The sequence below is a fragment of the Macaca nemestrina genome, chromosome 20 (genome assembly GCF_043159975.1).
Source record: "Macaca nemestrina isolate mMacNem1 chromosome 20, mMacNem.hap1, whole genome shotgun sequence".
NCBI classification, from domain to species: Eukaryota; Metazoa; Chordata; class Mammalia; order Primates; family Cercopithecidae; genus Macaca; species Macaca nemestrina.
Window position 1 is genome coordinate 18,681,064 of NC_092144.1, and position 18,724 is coordinate 18,699,787.

Here is an 18,724-nt window from a genome sequence, read left to right on the forward strand (position 1 = left end):
GGCGCCTGTAGTCCCAGCTACTCGGGAGGCTGAGGCAGGAGAATGGCGTGAACCCGGGAGGCGGAGCTTGCAGTGAGCTGAGATCCGGCCACTGCACTCCAGCCTGGGCGGCAGAGCGAGACTCCGTCTCAAAAAAAAAAAAAAAATTGGTCACCATTAGGCACAGGTTTGAGCCTGAAGTTCAGGCACCCAAACTTGCCCGCTGGCCCTCACACTGTGTGTCCACCGCCGCATATTTTTTGTAGAGATAGGGTCTCACCATGTTGCCTAGGCTGATCTCGAATTGCTGACCTCAAGTGATCTGCCCACCTTGGCCTCCCAAAGTGTTGGGATTACAGGCGTGAGCCATTGCACCCAGCCCCCTTCTGGGCTTTTCACATGAGTGTGTCTAAGCCACGTAAGAAAAATAAATACAGGCTGGGCGCGGTGGCTCACACCTGTAATCCCAGCACTTTGGGAGGCCGAGGCAGGGGGATCACTTGAGGTCAGGAGTTCGAGAGCAGCCTGGCCAACGTGGTGAAACCCCATCTTTACTAAAAACACAAAAATTAACCAGGCATGGTGCCAGGCTCCTGGGGTCCCAGCTGCTCAGGAGGCTGAGGCAGAAGAATCGCTTGAACCCGGAAAGCAGAGGTTGCAGTGAATTGAGATCGCACCACTACACTCCAGCCTGGGCAACAGAACGAGACTCTAAGAAAAAAATAATAAAAATAAATAAAAATAAACACAGGCACAATAGGATAAAACAGAGCAGTCTTGTACGGGGACTATTTACTGTTGTCCACTGAACTGTCCCCCGAGGTGGCATATTAGGTCCTGTGAGCCTTGGGGTAGTCACAGTCATCTCAGGAGGCTCCTGGGCCTTCTGGGACCTGACCCCGGCCTCTTGTTTTGCAGGGCGCTGTTCCTCCTCAGCAAGGGGATGGTAAGTTGAGGCTGGGCATGGCTGGATGCAGCCGGTGTCATGGAGGTGAGGCAGGACTCCCTGCTCAGACCCCGTCCGCTCTCCATGGCATGGCCCCTCACACGCCCAGACCCTTAGGCATAGTGAGCAGCCTGGAGTGTGAGGCCCGGGCCCTGCTGGGTTCAGGAGGGAAACTCAGGCTCCTGCCTATGGGATTCATGCTGAGGCAGGAGCCTGGTTAGGAGCTGCCTGGGCCGGGGTTTCAGGCTGGCCTTGCCCTCTGGGTTGGAGGCAGTAGTCCCAAGGCAGGTGGGCAGGTGAGCCTGTGCTCCCAGTCCCAGGAGGGCCCCTGCAAGCCCTGTACCCTACACCTGTGCCTCTCCCTCCCCAGCTGCTGCTGATGGAGCGCAAGCTGCAGGAGGTGCACCCGCTGCTGACCCTCTGTGGGCAGATCGTGGAGAACTGGCAGGGGAACCCCATCCAGAAGGAGTCGCTGCGTGTCTTCTTCCTGGTGCTCCAGGTCACTCACTATTTGGATGCCGGGCAGGTGTGTGGCGCCTCTTGGGCGGGCTGCTGGTTGTGACCAGTGGGTGTGGGTGGCACCCAGGCCAATGGGTCTTGGGCTGTGAGGTCACCTGTGTCATTGCCTTACCTTGCCACACAGCAGGGCTGTCTTTCCAGCCCCAGACACACACACTTCTGTCCTGCTCTGCTGCGAGTGCTGGCACCATCGTGCCTGCCTGGTGTGCTGGTGCCTGGGAGCAGGGTCTGTCCTGGCCACCCTGCCTCCCTTTGGGAGTACTATGTGTGACATTGTATACACTCGCTCAGTGTGTGGTTGCTCAGAGATTGCAATGACGGTTCAGGGAATCATGAGAATAAACCACAGAGGTGCTGGGGCGGTGCCTGCACACAGCAGATGCCCAACTGGTGTCTGTCTGGCCCCCCTGCTGTGGGATTGAGTAGGGACTGATGTGCCCAGCTGTGTCCGAGACTGGACTCCATGACCCCGCCGTGGGTGGGAAACGGCTGTGTTTGAGCTCCTTGTCTGTGCTTGTGTGACCGTCTCGGCCCTTCAGGGGCTGGGGGCTGCCCTGTGCCCCTCAGACCCACCTGTCATGGTGGGCCACAGGCGAGTCTCTCCACAGGGCTTGGTAAGGGGGTTGTCCAGTTCCTCCATCCATACCCATCGTTGCCCATTGGGTGAAGCACTGCACTCGGCGCATAGGGACACAGAGCAGACTGCAGCCGCGCTTCCCTCGGGGTGCTAGGGCCGCAGAGACATCCCTCGGGGCCTCAGGGCGAGATGGACCACAGCGCTTGCCCGACTCCTGGGCCAGGAAGCCACCTCCCACCCCCGCGGAGCACAGCCTCCCCTTGCTGTCTCAGGTCTGGCTGCAGGAAGACCAAGTGCAGCTCCAGCAGGGTCTGGACAGGCCTCTCCTGGGCCTTGGTGTTGGACCCAACACTGGGCAGTGGACAAGCCTCAGTCCCACAGCTGCCCGCCTGGCCGTGCCCCGTGCCCTGAAAGCCTGGCTGATTCATGGGAGTGCGGCAGGGGCGGGTCCATCTTGCAGGAGGTGGCCCTGGCAGAAGGGGAAGGCAGGTGCTCCCTGAAGGAAGGGGCAGGGGTGGCTGGGCTGGGCCCGGCTTCCTGAGAGGCCAGGCTCAGGTGGGTGCTCGGGTGTGGGTGCTGCACAGGTGAAGAGCGTGAAGCCGTGTCTGAAGCAGCTGCAGCAGTGCATCCAGACCATCTCCACGCTGCACGATGATGAGATCCTGCCCAGCAACCCCGCTGACCTCTTCCACTGGCTGCCCAAGGAGCACATGTGTGTGCTTGTCTACCTGGTGCGTCCCCACCAGGGCCCGAGCCAGGGCTGGGGGCGGGGGCAGGGAGAGGGAGAGGGAGAGGGCCCTGGTAACCCCTGCTGTCTGGTCTTGTTGACAGGTGACTGTGATGCACTCCATGCAGGCCGGCTACCTGGAGAAGGCGCAGAAGTACACGGACAAGGCCCTCATGCAGCTGGAGAAGCTCAAGAGTAAGTCAGGTGCTCGACTGGCCACGTGGCCACAGCGCCCCCTGGCGGACAGCCTGGCCAGTCACTGGCTGTTCTGGGGCACAGTGACCGTGTGACCGCAGCACCCAGCCGCCCTACCTAGTGGGTCTCGTCACCCCTAGTTGGTAAATGCTGGTGACCCACGTCGGAGCAGAGCAGACAGGACTGGGGTCAGGGGTACCTCCCTGACTGGTCAGGGCCGTTGTGCCCAATGGTGCTCAGTTGAAACAGGTGGTGGCTGCCTTTCCCAATTATTATCAGTGTTTTGATGGGGACACTCAGGATGACGCCAGGATCAGAACTCAGCCCTCACTGACCACCAGCATGTCCTTTGGAAGTCATGAGTTCTTTCCAGATGTTCAACTGTCTAATCTATCTAGGGACCTTTGACTAGCACAAACCCAGAGCAGATGTCCCTGGCTGGTGCAGTGTGCCCATTAGTCTGTCTGTTTGCTCCCTCGTGAGTGCTGCTGGGGGCAAAGGCATCAGAGCCAAGGCAGCTCAAAGCCTGAGAGGCCTGTGCTTCTCTTTTTCCCATGTGAGGATGGCTGCTTGGGGCTGTCAGGAGGTGGGGCCTGGCCCAGGTCCCCCTACCCCACTGCCTGAGGCTCTGCTGCATGGTCTCATGATCCAGGGTGGTTTCCACATTTCCACATTTCTAGAACCTGCCATGTCCACAAGCTCTTGAGCACGTAGGGTGAGGGTGAGGGTCAGAGCCGACCCCTCTTGGAGCCCTGTGGGAACCAACCTCTGGCTCCAGCTCCGTCTCTTCACCTGGACAGCAAGACACACTCCCTCACTCGGAGGGCGCAGTGGGGACTAGGGGAGATGACAGGGTGGGTGCCTGGCCAGTGTGACTGGAGACAGGAATGAGGTAGGGGAGGCGCCTCCTCTGGCCTCCCCTGCATGCTCACCCCTGACTCTCGCCCATAGTGCTGGACTGCAGCCCCATCCTGTCATCCTTCCAAGTGATCCTGCTGGAGCACATCATCATGTGCCGCCTCGTCACGGGTCACAAGGCCACGGCGCTGCAGGAGGTAAGGCTGGACGCAGGAGGGGTGGGAAGGCCCAGGAGTTTGTTGGGTCTCAGCAGTGTCAGACAAGAGACTGAATTCGCCAAGTACGGTACTGGCAGGCCAGCCCATCCTGCTGTCTTGCTGTCAGTCAGCGTTTTACAGCCCCACGTGGGCACCACTGATAAGAGAATCTCATACAAAAACCAGTGGAGGCTGGGCACAGTGGCTCACGCCTGTCATCCCAGCGCTTTGGGAGGCTGAGGCGGGTGGATCACTTGAGGCCAGGAGTTTGAGTCCAGCCTGGCCAACATGGCAAAACCCCGTCTCTACTGAAAATACAAAACTTAGCCAGTTGTGGTGGCAAGCACCTGTAATCCCAGTTACTTGAGAGGCTGAGGCAGGAAAATCGCTTGAACCTGGCAGGCGGAGTTTGCAGTGAGCCGAGATCGCACCACTGCACTCCAACCTGGGCAACAGAGCGAGACTCCATCTCAAAACAAAAACAAAAACAAAAAAACAACAGACCATGGCCCAAAAGCTTGCACACTGAGGGGATCGCACACATGGTCTCTGGGGATTTGGGGGTCCCTTGACAGTGATTCTTATACCCCACCCTGCCGTTAGGAACACTCTCTACCCCCAGTGCCCACCCTCCTGAGAGGGCATGGGGGCCTTCAGTAGGCTGGAGGTCCTTTACGGCCCAGACACCTGTTGGACAGGGTGGAAGAGGCGAGTAACAGACAAGGGTCCCTGTCCACAATGGGATCCGGGCTGCCCTTTACCCCCATGGTGGACATGTCTGCTGGGGCTTTGTACCCCAGTTTGGGCAGAGGGGACATGGGCTCACCCACCAGCTATGGGGTCTCTCCATTGCTGCTCAGACGCCAGGTCCCAGGTTGCAGTCCTGTGATGGCGGTACACTCTCTCCCGGCAGATCTCCCAGGTCTGCCAGCTGTGCCAGCAGTCCCCCCGGCTCTTCTCCAACCACGCAGCACAGCTGCACACACTGCTGGTGAGTAACTCCTTGACAGCACCCCAGGAGAATCCAGAATGTTCCCAGTAAGTAAGTACCTAACCAGATCCAGAACATTCCCAGTGAAGAACCCCCTGACAGCACCCTAATCAGAATCCAGAATGTTGCCATAGGTAATCATATAACCTCCTCAGGCAGGATCCGGAATGTTTCCAGTGAGCATCTTGTCCCACCCCACACTGGCTTGGGTCTGAAAGGTGGGGACAGTGAGCATATTACCTGCATCGCAGCTGGCTCAGCAGTGAGCCATTATCATACTCCTCCAGGGCAGCCGTGTAGGCCCCGTTTGCACTGCATGTGTCTCTGATCTGAGCCCCCTCCCCAGGGGCCAGCCCTGATGACAACACGTCTTCTTCCAGGGCCTGTACTGTGTCTCCGTCAACTGCATGGACAACGCGGAAGCCCAGTTCACCACAGCCCTGCGGGTAAGGTGCCGGCCCTCCTTGCTGCTCGGGGCGGGCCACACTTCTGAGTAAGGAGTCGGGCGTGGTCTGTGATGAGGACAGCAGTCGCACTAGGTCAGCTATGCAAAGCCGCAGCCCCAGAGGCGATGCACAGTAGTCAGCCCATGCCAGCCTTGGCAGTGACGCACTGTTTATCTGGATAAGGGACAACTATGGGGCCAGGGTCTTCCTGAGCTGACCCCAGGGCAGACGTGAGGGAGAGGTGCGACGTGTCCGTGGACACCACTTCCAGGCCTGAGTGGGAGCTTTTGTGGCAGCCACCCCTAAGGCTGGATTGGCTCAAGTGTCAGCTGACGACTTAGAGCCACCCTGGGTTCAGGGCTCCCATGGGGAGTGGTGGAGCTGGGCCATCTCACAGGTGCTTTTTGGGCAGAGGAGGACTCCTGGTCCTGCTGGGCTGGGGAGGGTGAAGCAGCTCCCCAGGCTTCTGGCCACAGATGGGGAAGAAGGCTAGTGCCACATCCTCACGGAGCGCCCCAGCCCAGGACTGGACCATCATGTCCCCACCTCAGCCTCAATCTCCTCACAGGAAATGGAGGCTGTGGACGCTTTTTTCCCGATGGTTCTAGGAAGGGCCCTGAGGAGAGGTGTCAGGGAGCAGGGGCTGCTCTGTCTGCCACTCGGGCAAGGTCACCGGGGAGTCCTGCGTGCACCCTGACTGTTGGACAGAGTTCCCCTCCTCGGCACCCCACAGGCCTGTGGGTGCTGCCACCCCTGCCACTGGCCTCAGAGGTACACAGGAGCCCTGACGTGCAGACAGCATGCTTGGGAGGGAAGGGCCGACTTGGCACCCACTCCTCCCTCCACCTCTTTGCCTCACTCTCCGGACTCTGGCTCACTCTGACTACAGCAGGGCCAGGACCCTCCTTGTGGCCCTGCCATCCTGCCATCTCCGTCTCCGTCTCACTCCCCACAAGTGGTTGCTGTTGCTGGTTTGGTTCCACGTCAGAGTTCCCAAGGCCACATACCCTAAGGAGTCCTCACCCCGGGGCCAAAAGAGAGCCTCTTTTTCATGGCCCACCCAGGAGTGATGGAGCCAGGATGCAACCCCAGCCCCACTAACCCCAAACACACATGCCTCCTGTGGGCCCTCAACAAACATCCCCAACCTTGCTGAGTCTCAGAGCATCTGTGCTTGATTCAGAAGATCCTCTGGGCCTCCTGGGTGTGTGCTAGGAGGGCATCTGTGCAGGTGGGGTCTGTGCTTCCCTGGTTCACTCCACCTCTTGCCCAGCCCCACTAAGAACCAGGGTCTAGGCAGGGCTTGAGCCACATAGATTGGTCCCTCTCTTGACGATCTCCTTTCCCAAGTAGAGCCAGGGACCGTGACCCATCTACCACCTGTCATCAGCAGCATTTCTGGCCTCTGACAGCATCACCTACCTCTGGAGCGGGGCCTGTGCTGGCCCCCTCTGGGACAACAGCTCCCCTCCTCCCCACTTCCCCCCATGAAGAGTGACCCCTGCCCAGGACCAGCATGTGCCTTGATAGCAGTGGACACCTGGGTCCCCCAGGTTGCTGGCTGTGGCCTGGAGGAAGGGTCCACCAGGTCTTAGTCCTGACAGACAGCGGAAAATGGGCCAAAACCCAACATGTTCTGAGGGTGGGATCAGGGTGGCTGGTTTTCCTCTTCTGTGTTCTCTAACTGCCCCGTGACACAGACGATGATTTTATAATGAGAAGAATTAATAGCTGTGTTACCCTTGAGTTTAGGAGGCAAGGGAAGTGTGTTTGAAATGAAAAAAACAAGTCTTTTCCAAAGTAGTCTCCATGGAGATTGTGGGTAGCTCTCACACTGCCACATGGATCACAGCGCCCGACCCAGCTCCCTAATGTCCCCACTTCCCATTCCAGCTCACCAACCACCAGGAGCTGTGGGCCTTCATTGTCACCAACCTGGCGAGTGTGTATATACGGGAAGGAAATAGACACCAAGAGGTAGTAGGTGACATGCTTCATGTTCGGTATCCTTTCTCTCTGTTCTCTTCTTTTTGGGGAACCAGGGGGTTGTCCTGGGCACCAGCACATCTCAGCAGACCCCAGGGTGTTCACCTTTTGAGGGATGGGCAGCACCCGACACAGAGGCACACAGGGCATCCCAGAGGTGAATCAGGGGCTATGGCCGGGAGAGGCCAGGTCTGAGACAAAAACATTCCCATAGCTAGGCCAGGCGCAGTGGCTCACGCCTGTAATCCCAGCACTTTGGGAGGCTGAGGCGGGCGGATCACAAGGTCAGGAGATCGAGACCATCCTGGCTAACACGGTGAAACCCGTCTCTACTAAAAATACAAAAAAATTAGCCGGGCATGGTGGCGGGCACCTGTAACCCCGGGATCCCCACTCAGCCCTGGGATCCCCCTGAGCCCTAGGATCTTCCATCAGCCCCAGGATTCCCTCCTCAGCCCCGGGATCCCCTCCTCAACCCCGGGATCCCCTCCTCAACCCCGGGATCCCCTCCTCAACCCCAGGATCCCCTCAGCCCCAGGATCCCCTCCTCAGCCCCGGGATCCCCTCCTCAGCCCCAGGATCCCCTCCTCAGCCCCGGGATCCCCTCCTCAGCCCTAAGATCTTCCATCAGTCCTGGGATCCTCTGTCAGCCCCAGGATTCCCTCCTCAGCCCTGGGATCCTCTGTCAGCCCCGGGATTCCCTCCTCAGCCCTGGGATCCCCTCCTCAGTCCCGGGATCCCCTCCTCAGCCCTAAGATCTTCCATCAGTCCTGGGATCCTCTGTCAGCCCCAGGATTCCCTCCTCAGCCCTGGGATCCTCTGTCAGCCCCGGGATTCCCTCCTCAGCCCTGGGATCCCCTCCTCAGTCCCGGGATCCCCTCCTCAGCCCTAAGATCTTCCATCAGTCCTGGGATCCTCTATCAGCCCCAGGATTCCCTCCTCAGCCCTGGGATCCTCTACCAGCCCCGGGATTCCCTCTTCAGCCCTGGGATCCTCTGTCAGCCCTGGGATCCTCTGTCAGCCCCGGGATTCCCTCCTCAGCCCTGGGATTCCCACTCAGCCCCAGGATCCCACTCAGCCCTGGGATCCCCCTCAGCCCTAGGATATCCCTCAGTTCTAGTGTCTCTTTCACCCCTGGGGGTCTAGCTCCAAAGTGTCTCAGGCCAGGTGCTGTGGCTCACGCCTGTAATCCCAACACTTTGGGAAGCCAAGGCAGGAGGATCACTTGAGGTCAGGAGTTCAAGACCATCTTGGGCAACATAGGGAGACCCCTATTTCTACAAAAAGTTTTTTAAAAACCTGGTGTGGGGTTGCCGGCCTGTGGTCCCAACTACTCGGGAGGCTGAGGCAGGAGGATTGCTTGAGCTAGGGAGATTGAGGCTGCAGTGAGCTATGATTGGGCCACTGCACTCCAGCCTGGGCGACAGAGCAAGAACCTGTCTCAAAAGAAAAAGCCCAGCCCTGGCTGGGTCGTCTGATGCCAGATGTGGGCTCGCATTGTTGAGGAGGAGTTTGGCTCCCCTGTGCCTCTGCAGCCAGAGGACATCTAAATTATCAGGTCACGCCCCCATCCAAGCCTCCTGGGGTCCCTGCACCTCCAGAGAAATCCCACCCACTCACCCCCAGCAGCCCACAGGGCTCACGGGCCCCAGCCTGCCAATCTACACACTGCCAGGCCAGCCCTTCAGCGCCACTCTGACCATACAAAGGCTTTCTGGACGCCCAGGCCCCTGTCATCTACCACAGGACAGGGTGGCACAGGCAGGGCTGGCTGAGGGCATGAGAGTCTTGCCCCTGGCCCTTCTCACCAGAGGCCGCTCTTGCTGGTCAGTCACCAGGCTCGACCTGGGGGCCATAGTCCCTATGGGGGTGTAGAGAAATCCCCATGCACTGCAGTGTGTCTTGGGGACCTTTCTCCTGTGAAGATGCAGAATGATGCTGACTGGCTCTTCTCCGCCTCCTCCCCTCCTCAGCTCTACAGTCTACTGGAGAGGATCAACCCAGACCACAGCTTCCCTGTCAGGTGAGCCACTCCGGGCACCACTCCACGCATGGCCTAGGCTCCCCATGCTCTTGGGATGGGGCCCCCAACTGCCCCTTGCACCCTGACACCCCACACCCCTCCTCGCAGATAGTCTGCAGCAGGGGTCTCTCAGAAATCCCCTCCAGCTGCCCACCGCTGTTTTGTAAACCACCTTTCTCAAAATCCCCACCCCACATGACCCTGCACTCTCCCTCCAGCTCACACTGCCTCCGAGCGGCTGCCTTCTACGTGCGTGGGCTCTTCTCCTTCTTCCAGGGACGCTACAACGAGGCCAAGTGAGTGTGGGGCAGGGGGCAGCATGTGGGCCGTGCTCAGGTTAGCCCAGGCCCCGTCCTGCAGGCGTCAGCGTCCTCATTCTCCTTGTCAGGCGATTTCTGCGGGAAACTCTGAAGATGTCCAATGCTGAGGACCTGAACCGGCTCACAGCCTGCTCCCTTGTGCTCCTGGGCCACATCTTCTATGTGCTGGGAAACCACAGGGTGAGTGCCCTGGCCTGGGCCGCTCACTTGGGTGCCTGTGGGGCTTGGCTGAGGGACAGGAGCTGGCCAGCAGCCTAGGGGTGGCATGGCACTGTTCATCCTATGCCCCTCGAAGAGCACTTCTAGGTGGACACCCTGACTCCCACAGCCTGGGCAGGCAGGGCCAGGGGAGCTGGGCACCCACAGAGGGTGTGGGGGCAGGCAGGAGGCCTGATGGGTGTGGCCTCAGACATCAGGCAGGCAGAGCCCCTGGGCTCGGGGAGCTGAAGCCAGAACCAAAGGAGCTGCCCTGAGCTAGTGGGGATGACGCAGGCACCTCATCCTATGTGTTGACACCCAAGGGGCAGAGAGGTGCCTCTTCTCAGTCAGACTCCCAAACATTTCATTCTTGCCCAGCATGCATAGTGTCCTCTCAGGGTACAAGTGGCCCTTGGAGTTGGTCCCCACCCAAGGTCAGCTGGTCTCTGGTGGGACTGGCCACCTCAGTCCTTCTTGTCAATTCCTTGCTTGCTCTCACCTTCCTGATCTCACGAGGTCTTGAAGTTTTTTTTTTCTCAGACGGAGTCTCTCTCTGTTGCCCAGGCTGGAGTGCAGTGGTGCAATCCTGGCTAACGGCAAGCCCCACCTCCCGGGTTCACGCCATTCTCCTGCCTCAGCCTCCCGAGTAGCTGGGACTACAGGCACCTGCCACCACGCCCGGCTAATGTTTTTATATTTTTAGTAGAGAGACGGGATTTCACTGTGTTAGCCAGGATGGTCTCGAACTCCTGACCTTGTGATCCACCTGCCTCGGCCTCCCAAAGTGCTGGGATTACAGGCGTTAGCCACCACGCCCAGCCTGTTTGTTTGTTTGTTTGTTTGTTTTAAGAAGATATTTTGGGCAGGCACAGTGGCTCACGCCTGTAATTCCAGCATTTTGGGAGGCCAAGGCGGGCAGATCACCTGAGGTCAGGAGTTTCAAGACCAGCCTAGCCAACGTAGTGAAACCCCGTCTCTTACTAAAAATACAAAAATTAGTGGGGCGTGGTGGTAGGAGCCTGTAATCCAAGCTACTCGGGAGGCTGAGGCATGAGAATCACTTGAACCCAGGAGAGAGAGGTTGCATTGAACCAAGATCATGCCACTGCACTCCAGCCTGGGCAGCAGAGTGAGACTCTGTCTCAGAAAAAAAAAAAAAGGTATTTTTGTGCCAGGCATGGTGGCTCATGCCTGTAATCCCAGCACTTTGGGAGACCGGGACAGGTAGATCACCTGAGGTCAAGAATTCAACACCAGCTTGGCCAACATGGTGAAACCCCATTTCTACTAAAAATACAAAAATTAGCCAGGCCCGGTGGTGCACATCTGTACTCTCAGCTATTCCAGAGGCTGAGACAGGAGAATTGCTTGAACTCAGGAGGTGGAGAGGTTGCAATGAGCTGAGGTCGTGTCATTGTACTCCATCCAGCCTAGGTGAGAGCAAGACTCCATCTCAAAAAAAAAAAATTTTGGCCAGGCACAGTGGCTCATTGCTTGGATCACTTTGGGAGGCGGATGGGGGAGAATCCCTTGATCCCAGGAGTTCAAGACCACCAGCCTGGGTAACCTAGCTAGACCCTCTTTTTTTTGAGGCCGAGTCTCACTCTGTCACCCAAGTTGGAGTGCAGTGGCATGGTCTCAGCTCAGCTTATGGCAACCTTCGCCCCTTGCAGGGTCAAATGATCCTCCCACCTCAGCCTCCCAAGTAGCTGGGGCCACAGGTGTGTGCCACCACGCTCAGCCATTTTGGTAGAGACCAGGTCTCCATGTTACCCAGACTGGTCTTGAACTCCTGAGCTCAAGTGATCTACCCACTTAAGCCTCCCAAAATGCCAGATTACAGCATGACCCACTGTGCCTGGCCCTAGAGATGGTATCTCTTAAAAAAATAATAATAAGATATTTTCCAGCCAGGCACAGTGACTTGAGCGGCCTGTAATCCCAACACTTTGGGAGGCAGAGGTGGAAGGATCATTTGAACTCAGGAATTCAATATCAGCCTGACCAACATAGTGAGATCCCATCTCTACAAAAACCATACAAAAAAATTAGCCAGTGTGGGAACTCATGCCTGTGGTCCCAGCTAATTGGGAGGCTGAGGTGGGAGGATCACTTGAGTCCAGGAGGTTGAGGCTACAGTGAGCTGTGATCATGTTACTGTACTCCAGCCTGGACAACACAGTGGGATCCTGTCTCCAAAAAAAAAAAAAGTTGTTATTTTTCTAGATTATAAAATATGACATGTTCATAATTAAAAGGTTGAGAAGTAAAACAAAAAAATAGCATGTCTCTGTCATCCATCCCTTCCTGCTGCCCACCCCTCCCACCTGGAGGTTTTGCTTGTCAGCCTGTTTGGTAATTTTTTTTTTTTTTTTTTTTTGAGATGGAGTCTTGCTGTGTTGCCCAGGCTAGAGTATAGTGGTATAATCTTGGCTCACTGCAACCTCTACCTCCCAGGTTCCATGGATTCTCCTGCCTCAGCCTCCCAAGTAGCTGGGATTATAGTCACACGCCACCACACCTGGCTAATTTTTGTATTTTTAGTAGAGATGGGGTTTCACCACGTTGGCCAGGCTTGTCTCAAACTCCTGACCTCAGGTGATCTGCCCACCTCGGCCTTCCAAAGTGCTGGGATTACAGACGTGAGCCACTAGGTAATTTTATATTTGCCTTTCTCCACACCACTGTATTGGAAGCTTTTTTTTTTTTTTTTTTCCCTTAATGGCAGTGAGTGTTTTGAAGCACCATCTACTCTGTAGTTTAACCATTCTCACTGTAGCCATTTCCACAGGATAGATAATGCAGGATGTGTGTCTTGGCTTGTAAAGTTTCACGGGGTCTGAGGGCTCCCTCAGCATGGATGCTGTTAACAAACCTGGTGCCTGCCCCTGCCCACCGCAACACACACACACAACTGTGTGGTAAGCCTTTGCAGAGGCCAACAAATGGGCCCTACAGCTCAGGCCCTGGTGGGCCTTGGCCTCAGTACTGGGGATGCCACCACCCCGTCAAAACCTGTAGCTGGCTCCTTCTAGAATGTGCTGCCACCCTGCCCTCAGCCTCTGAGCACAGTGAGGGCTGTATGTCCCCATTGGACAGTGCAGGTGGCCTTGGGGTATGTCAGATGGGCTCAGGTGAGGGCCCAGGGGCCCAGAAGAGCTTAGGATGAGGCTAGAGTGTCCACACGAGTGGGACACCCCCCAGGATCACTCAAGTCTTCAAAACCAGATTCTGTGGGGTACCCTAAGCTGGCATTGGGAGAACCTACCCAAGAGCGCTGAAGGAGTCTCCTTCCCCAGGCCTTTCAGACAGAGGCCCTTGGCTTTCTGCACAGAGGCCAGCCCGGCTCACAATAAGCCAGGCCTAGCGGAAGAGAGCAGTTTTTCTTGCTGTGAGGTGTCAGAAGGGCTTGGTGAATTTTAAAAAGCTCCAAGACCCACCTGGAGCCCACTTTCAAGGTGCGGCTCCCGGGCAGCATGGAGTTGTTGGGCTTTGTGTCTCGGGAGGAGCATCTCTGCACTCTGGATAAGTATTTGGTGGCATCAAAGCCAGTTCTCAGGAGTCGGTTTTGGGGATGTGTCCATCTTGACTTCCCAAGGGCTCCCTGGGCTGCCAGGAGCTATCATCTAGGGAATTCTCCAGGCCTTACCTGAACCCCACATCCAGGCTGACAGGGCTTTGAGTCCTCGGCCCAGACAGGGTCAGCCCAGCACTGCTGGTCGCCATGTAGCCTGTGTAGCACAGGCTCCTGTCCAGTGGCTCCAGGCCCTTGCCATAGTGACAGGGATGGGCATTTATGGGCCCTGATGGCTCTTACTGAGCTCTTCCTGCCACATCCTGAGGACGCTACGGCTGCAACTGGGGTGGCCCTGTGCAGTCAACCAAGCGGGGATTCAGGATTGGAGGATTCCTGCATGCTGGTGCCCCCAAAGCCCCTACGTGTCTGCCGGGGCCTCCCACGAGAGGCAACTCAGTTGTGGAAGACAAACCGGAGGGGCTGCTGCCCCTCTCAGAACCTGGAACCCGGAACCCTAAACAAATCTTCATTTCTGATCAGCCCCCATTGTGGGTCCAGGGCTAACTGCCATCAGTGCTTTTTCTCCGCTTGAAAAGGTAGAAGCCCCCAGAGTTGTCCATTGGCCATGCCCCTGTGAGTAGGTACCTGCAGAGCCAGAAGTGAGGGCAGTTTGTTTTTCAGTGATACTTCAGAGAGGGCCATTTGAGATGGGCTCTGAGGTAAGCATAGGAGTTCACCAGATGCAGAAGGAGGTCACAGCCTGGGCTGGGTTCAGTAGGTTATCCCCACCCCAGCCTGGGCTGGGTTTGGCAAGTGGGGTCCAGGCTCCTCACTCCCTCTTGCTGCTCTTGGTTGACAGGAGAGTAACAACATGGTGGTACCTGCCATGCAGCTCGCCAGCAAGATCCCGGACATGTCGGTACAGCTGTGGTCGTCAGCACTGCTGCGAGGTGAGTGCAATGGCCACCCCTCTTCCCCAGCCCCAGCCTGGCCCTCCCGAGAGATCTAAGGCTGCTGGGCACGTCCTGCTCAGCCTTAGCTCGGACTAGGCCTCCGTGGGCCACAGCCCCAGTTCTAGCATGGGTAGGGGGTGCTCCTCAGGAGACCCTGGTTGAGGGCAGTGGGTGCATTTGTGGCATCCACTTGACTCGGGGTCTGGTTCAGTCTCTACAGGACCCAGAGGGTGAGACTTGGTATCTGGTAGACTTGGGCTGTGAGCCTCGCTTCTTCCCAGAAAGGCAGACAGCAGCCATGCCTATTGGGCAGGGCTGGCCAGCTTGCTCTGGGAGCAGTGCGGGCACTCAGCGAGTATCAGTGCTGTTACTGCAGCTCCCCCATTTCCAGATTACGAAACTGAGGTCCAGAGACTCCCCCAGGGCCCTGGGGAGGGGACAGGAGACGGGGTGCTCCGTGTGCAGTGGGCTGCCTGGGGCTGCTGCCTCAGGATGGGCGTCAGACGTCTGTTTGCCTGAGGGCTAGCCATAGGCTCCCTGGAGTGCTGGCGAGAAGCCTGGCATTGGGCTTTCACTGCCCAAGCAGCCCTGTTCTGCCCTGTGAGAGCAGCTGGCGCATGGGCTTTGTGATCCCAAGACAGGGCTCAGGGCCAGTGACGTGCCAGGCTCCCAGAGATCCACCGGTTCAGCTGGGACTTGACCTTGGGGCTCCATCTGCACCAAGTGGGAGGGCCTGGGCAGCGACAGGGCAAGGTGGGTCCCCATGTTCATGTCCCACTCTCAGACCTGAATAAAGCCTGTGGGAACGCCATGGACGCCCATGAAGCCGCCCAGATGCACCAGAACTTCTCGCAGCAGCTGCTCCAGGACCACATTGAGGCCTGCAGCCTCCCCGAACACAACCTCATCACGGTACGGGTGTGGGTGTGAGAGGATGGGATCGGGGACCAGCGGGCTCCCCACCTGCAAGAGGAAGGGGGCACCTTGGCTGTATTTCTCTTTGTCCAACAAACCCTAACTCAGCCTCGGAAGTGCCCTCTGATGGGGGAGATGGCCACGGGCACCCCCACCCTAGCAAGGGACACAGGTGCCTCCTCGGGGCCCATTGGACTGGGGTGTGGAGAACAGAGTCCTGGTTGGGTGAGCAGCCCAAGGAGGGCAACATTCCCACCTCCTCTTCCCTGAGAACAGCCCACGGTGCCTGACTCTCATGTCCTCTCTTTCCCACAGTGGACAGACGGTCCACCCCCTGTGCAGTTCCAAGCTCAGAATGGACCCAACACCAGCCTGGCCAGCCTCCTGTGAGGCCTTGATGGGGCCATCCAGCTCCACAGGGCCTGCGCGTCTCCGGCTTCCACCCAGACGGCACTCAAGCCTGCCCCTGAGGCGTGCTTCCTTCCTGACTGTCTCTAGAGCTTCCAAGTTCTGGGAATGTGCGCGGCCAGTCCCTGCCCTCCCAGGAGGGGTGGCAGCCGTTCCCATCTCGCACCAGGACCCCCACTGCAGAGGCTCACAGGTGGCACACAGGCGCTGTCTCTCCAGAGCCATCCTTCAGAGTGGACCTCAGTGCCAGTCGTGCCTCTGCAACTGGGTCACGTCGGCCCAGAGTAGGGTACAGGCCTCCAGCAGGTCCTAATCCTGTGTGCCAGGGCAGGCGGTGCCCCAGGGGCACCATGCCTGACTCTCCATCGCCCAGGCCTTGATGCCGAGCAGGAGTAGAGCGTTTCCTCTGCTCAAGGCAATTTCCAGAGCCCAGACACCCGTTTCTGGCCTGAATTTGGAGGAAAGAAGTAATGGCCCACGTGTGGGACGAAGCACAGATCCCAGCACTTTTCCCAGCTTTCTCTCCAGCGTCGGTCCCTGCAGCAGCCGGGGCCTCTGGTCAGGAACCCTCAGGGACCCAGGAACTCAGCTTCCAAACATCTGCACCTTGACCGGACTCGCCATCCCGCTGTAGGGGTGCAGGTGATTGTAAACACGGGTGTGCATGTGCGTGCACACGGGTGTGCGGTGAAGATCTGTGGAGCTGGAGCTGGGAGCTGAGGCTCCTGTTGCACCAGCCACCTTGCCCCATCTTGTGGCTACTGAGGGGCAGGAAGTGGGGGAGTGGGTTTCTCTCCCAAATTTAAGATCACCTCCTCAGCTAGCTTAGAGTGCATGGCACGGGCCCCCCGCCCCCCAGATCTGGAGCCCAGGGACCTTCTTCCTGGCAGATCTGTGGCCTTCCCTGCAAAGGACGTCTGTAGGCTCAGCCTCTTGGTCCCCCACCCTGCCGCCTTGCTTTCCCTGCTGGGTCTCTGGGGCATAGTGTGAAACCCCCACCCTAGCGAGGCCCCAGGGAGTCTCTGCTGGGCCCAGACAGCAGCATTTGGTTGTATCCACTTTTCTTGATAATCAGGAGGTGCCCCAGTGGTCACAGTGTGGCATTGTGAGTTGGGGGGTCAGGGGTCAAGATATCAGCAGCAGGTGTCAGGACTCAGGACACCATCCCCTCCAGCTTCTGGGGCCCAGGAGCCTCTCCCTGCTGCAGGGGGTGGGGGTCCTGCTCGGCAGGGTAGGTGGTGGTTTCAGGTCTTGTCACCCTTGCTTGGTGGAGCTGCCTCTGGGAGCTTCGGCGTCTGTGACTGAAGGGATGCTGGATTGCTCAGGTCAGCTGCTCAGGGCTCCCAGGCTAGGTGTGCGTTAGCCACAGGCAGGGCTGTCAATAACCCCCTTCCTCACTGGCCAGTACCTGACATCAGCACCAGTGACAGGCTGGTCAGAGGGCAGGGCTGGTGAGGGTTTGTCCTAAGAGGACCACCACCATCTCTGGGTCTCCAGGGGGAGAGCCTGGCCCTGTCCTGTGCTACCCGGGGCTGCCCCCAGACCCGTGAGGCCAATAGGAGAGCGTGTGGCACTGAGCCACAAGCTGTCCCTGTCCCGTCTTCCTCCTGAGCCATGGCCTCTGCTAGCTCCACCTTGAAGGAGCCCCTCAGATCCTCCCCTACATCACTGAGATGCCACCACTTGTGTCTCCACAATGTGCTCCTGCCCACCTGGGTCCCGCACTGTCTGACCCCTGCACACCACACTCATGTCACCACGGCGTGCATCATGTTCATCCCCATCTATTTATTTAAGCCTTTCTTTGCTTTTAGGGCATTTTGTATGTAGAGCAGTTGAAAACAGAACCTCAGAACTTAACATCTGTCCTGATGTTAAAGTGCTTTTCATGACCACCCCGTTATCTATGTATATGTAAAGTTAAGGATGAGATCTTAAGTTTACAATTAAAAACTCAGTACTCGATATTTAATATTCTACTCGAGCTTTATGGAAGCCAAATCATGTGCGTGTGTGTGTGTGCGCGTGTGTGCAAGCTTTGAACCTCCTTCCACGGCCGCATCTTCTGATGACACAAAGCTTTTGACAAGGACCTTCTTGTGAGTCACTCAGCGCCTCATAGTGTCTCATTCAATTGCAAGAATAGAGGCCAGACACGGGGGCGCATGCCTGCAGTCCCAGCTAACTGGGAGACTGAGGCAGGAGGATCACTTGAGCCCAGGAGATTGAGGCTGCAGTGAGCATGTTCACGCCTCTGCACTCCCGCCTGGGTGATGGTGAGACTTTGTGTCAAAATAAATAAATAAATAAAACGAGTCCCTGAGGACACATCACACAGTCTCCTATAGCTAAGTGTCTAGGAAGAAATAAAAACTCCAGACCCTTCAGTGGATGAGGACAAGGAGGTCGCCGAAAGGCATTCTGTTGACAGATGAACAGCTGAAAGCTGGCCAGACCCTCCTGTATGCCTCTGCCCTTGTCCTGTGGCCTGTGGGTTGTGAGGTCTGACGAGGAAGCCACCTACAGCAGGAAGCGAGGCTGCCGTGTGTCCTTCAGACAGCTGTCTTTCCCCAGCTCTGTCCCTATAGTTGCCTGCCGGTGGGCGAGGGTCCTCTCCCCGGGAGAAGCACTCCCAGCCCCGTTTATCAGAAGCAGGCAGGGAAATTGGAACTGCCACCCAACCAGCATGGTGGCTCAATTTGTTGGTTGCGTTGTCAGTTGTCTATTCTGTTAAGGTTTTTAATAAGTACGTTTGGCATAATGTATTTTAATGGGTTTGTAATATCGTAATGGTTTTAGCAGCCTAAAACTTTTCAGCTGGTGCTTTTACTTAGGGAAAAAAAGACAATTTGTAAATACAGAACATTGTTTAAAAGACGTAACCATAGAACATAGCTTCCTGTTTGTGGATTTCGTTTCCTATATATTCAAAGTAAAATGACTTACAGGAGCCATGTGCTGTGTCTTTG

General features: G+C 57.3%; 1 protein-coding gene across 3 annotated transcripts in view; it reads left to right on the forward strand.

Annotated features, from left to right (window-relative positions):
• LOC105467195 (MAU2 sister chromatid cohesion factor) overlaps window positions 1-18,705 on the forward strand; it is a 37,420-nt gene extending 18,715 nt beyond the window's left edge. The window contains exons 6-19 of one of the 3 annotated variants that reach the window (XM_011716988.3): window positions 898-925; window positions 1,296-1,451; window positions 2,606-2,752; window positions 2,853-2,943; window positions 3,895-3,998; window positions 4,912-4,989; window positions 5,370-5,435; window positions 7,329-7,415; window positions 9,395-9,444; window positions 9,663-9,740; window positions 9,833-9,944; window positions 14,339-14,429; window positions 15,217-15,344; window positions 15,663-18,705. In XM_011716988.3, coding sequence (XP_011715290.1) covers window positions 898-925; window positions 1,296-1,451; window positions 2,606-2,752; window positions 2,853-2,943; window positions 3,895-3,998; window positions 4,912-4,989; window positions 5,370-5,435; window positions 7,329-7,415; window positions 9,395-9,444; window positions 9,663-9,740; window positions 9,833-9,944; window positions 14,339-14,429; window positions 15,217-15,344; window positions 15,663-15,737 — 1,291 coding nt within the window. In that variant the 3' untranslated portion in view covers window positions 15,738-18,705. Of the gene's footprint in view, window positions 1-897; window positions 926-1,295; window positions 1,452-2,605; window positions 2,753-2,852; window positions 2,944-3,894; window positions 3,999-4,911; window positions 4,990-5,369; window positions 5,436-7,328; window positions 7,420-9,394; window positions 9,445-9,662; window positions 9,741-9,832; window positions 9,945-14,338; window positions 14,430-15,216; window positions 15,345-15,662 lie in introns of those variants that run through there. The other 2 variants (XM_011717584.2, XR_979394.2) reach the window with 2 other exon arrangements.
• The last annotated feature ends 19 nt before the right edge of the window (window positions 18,706-18,724 follow it).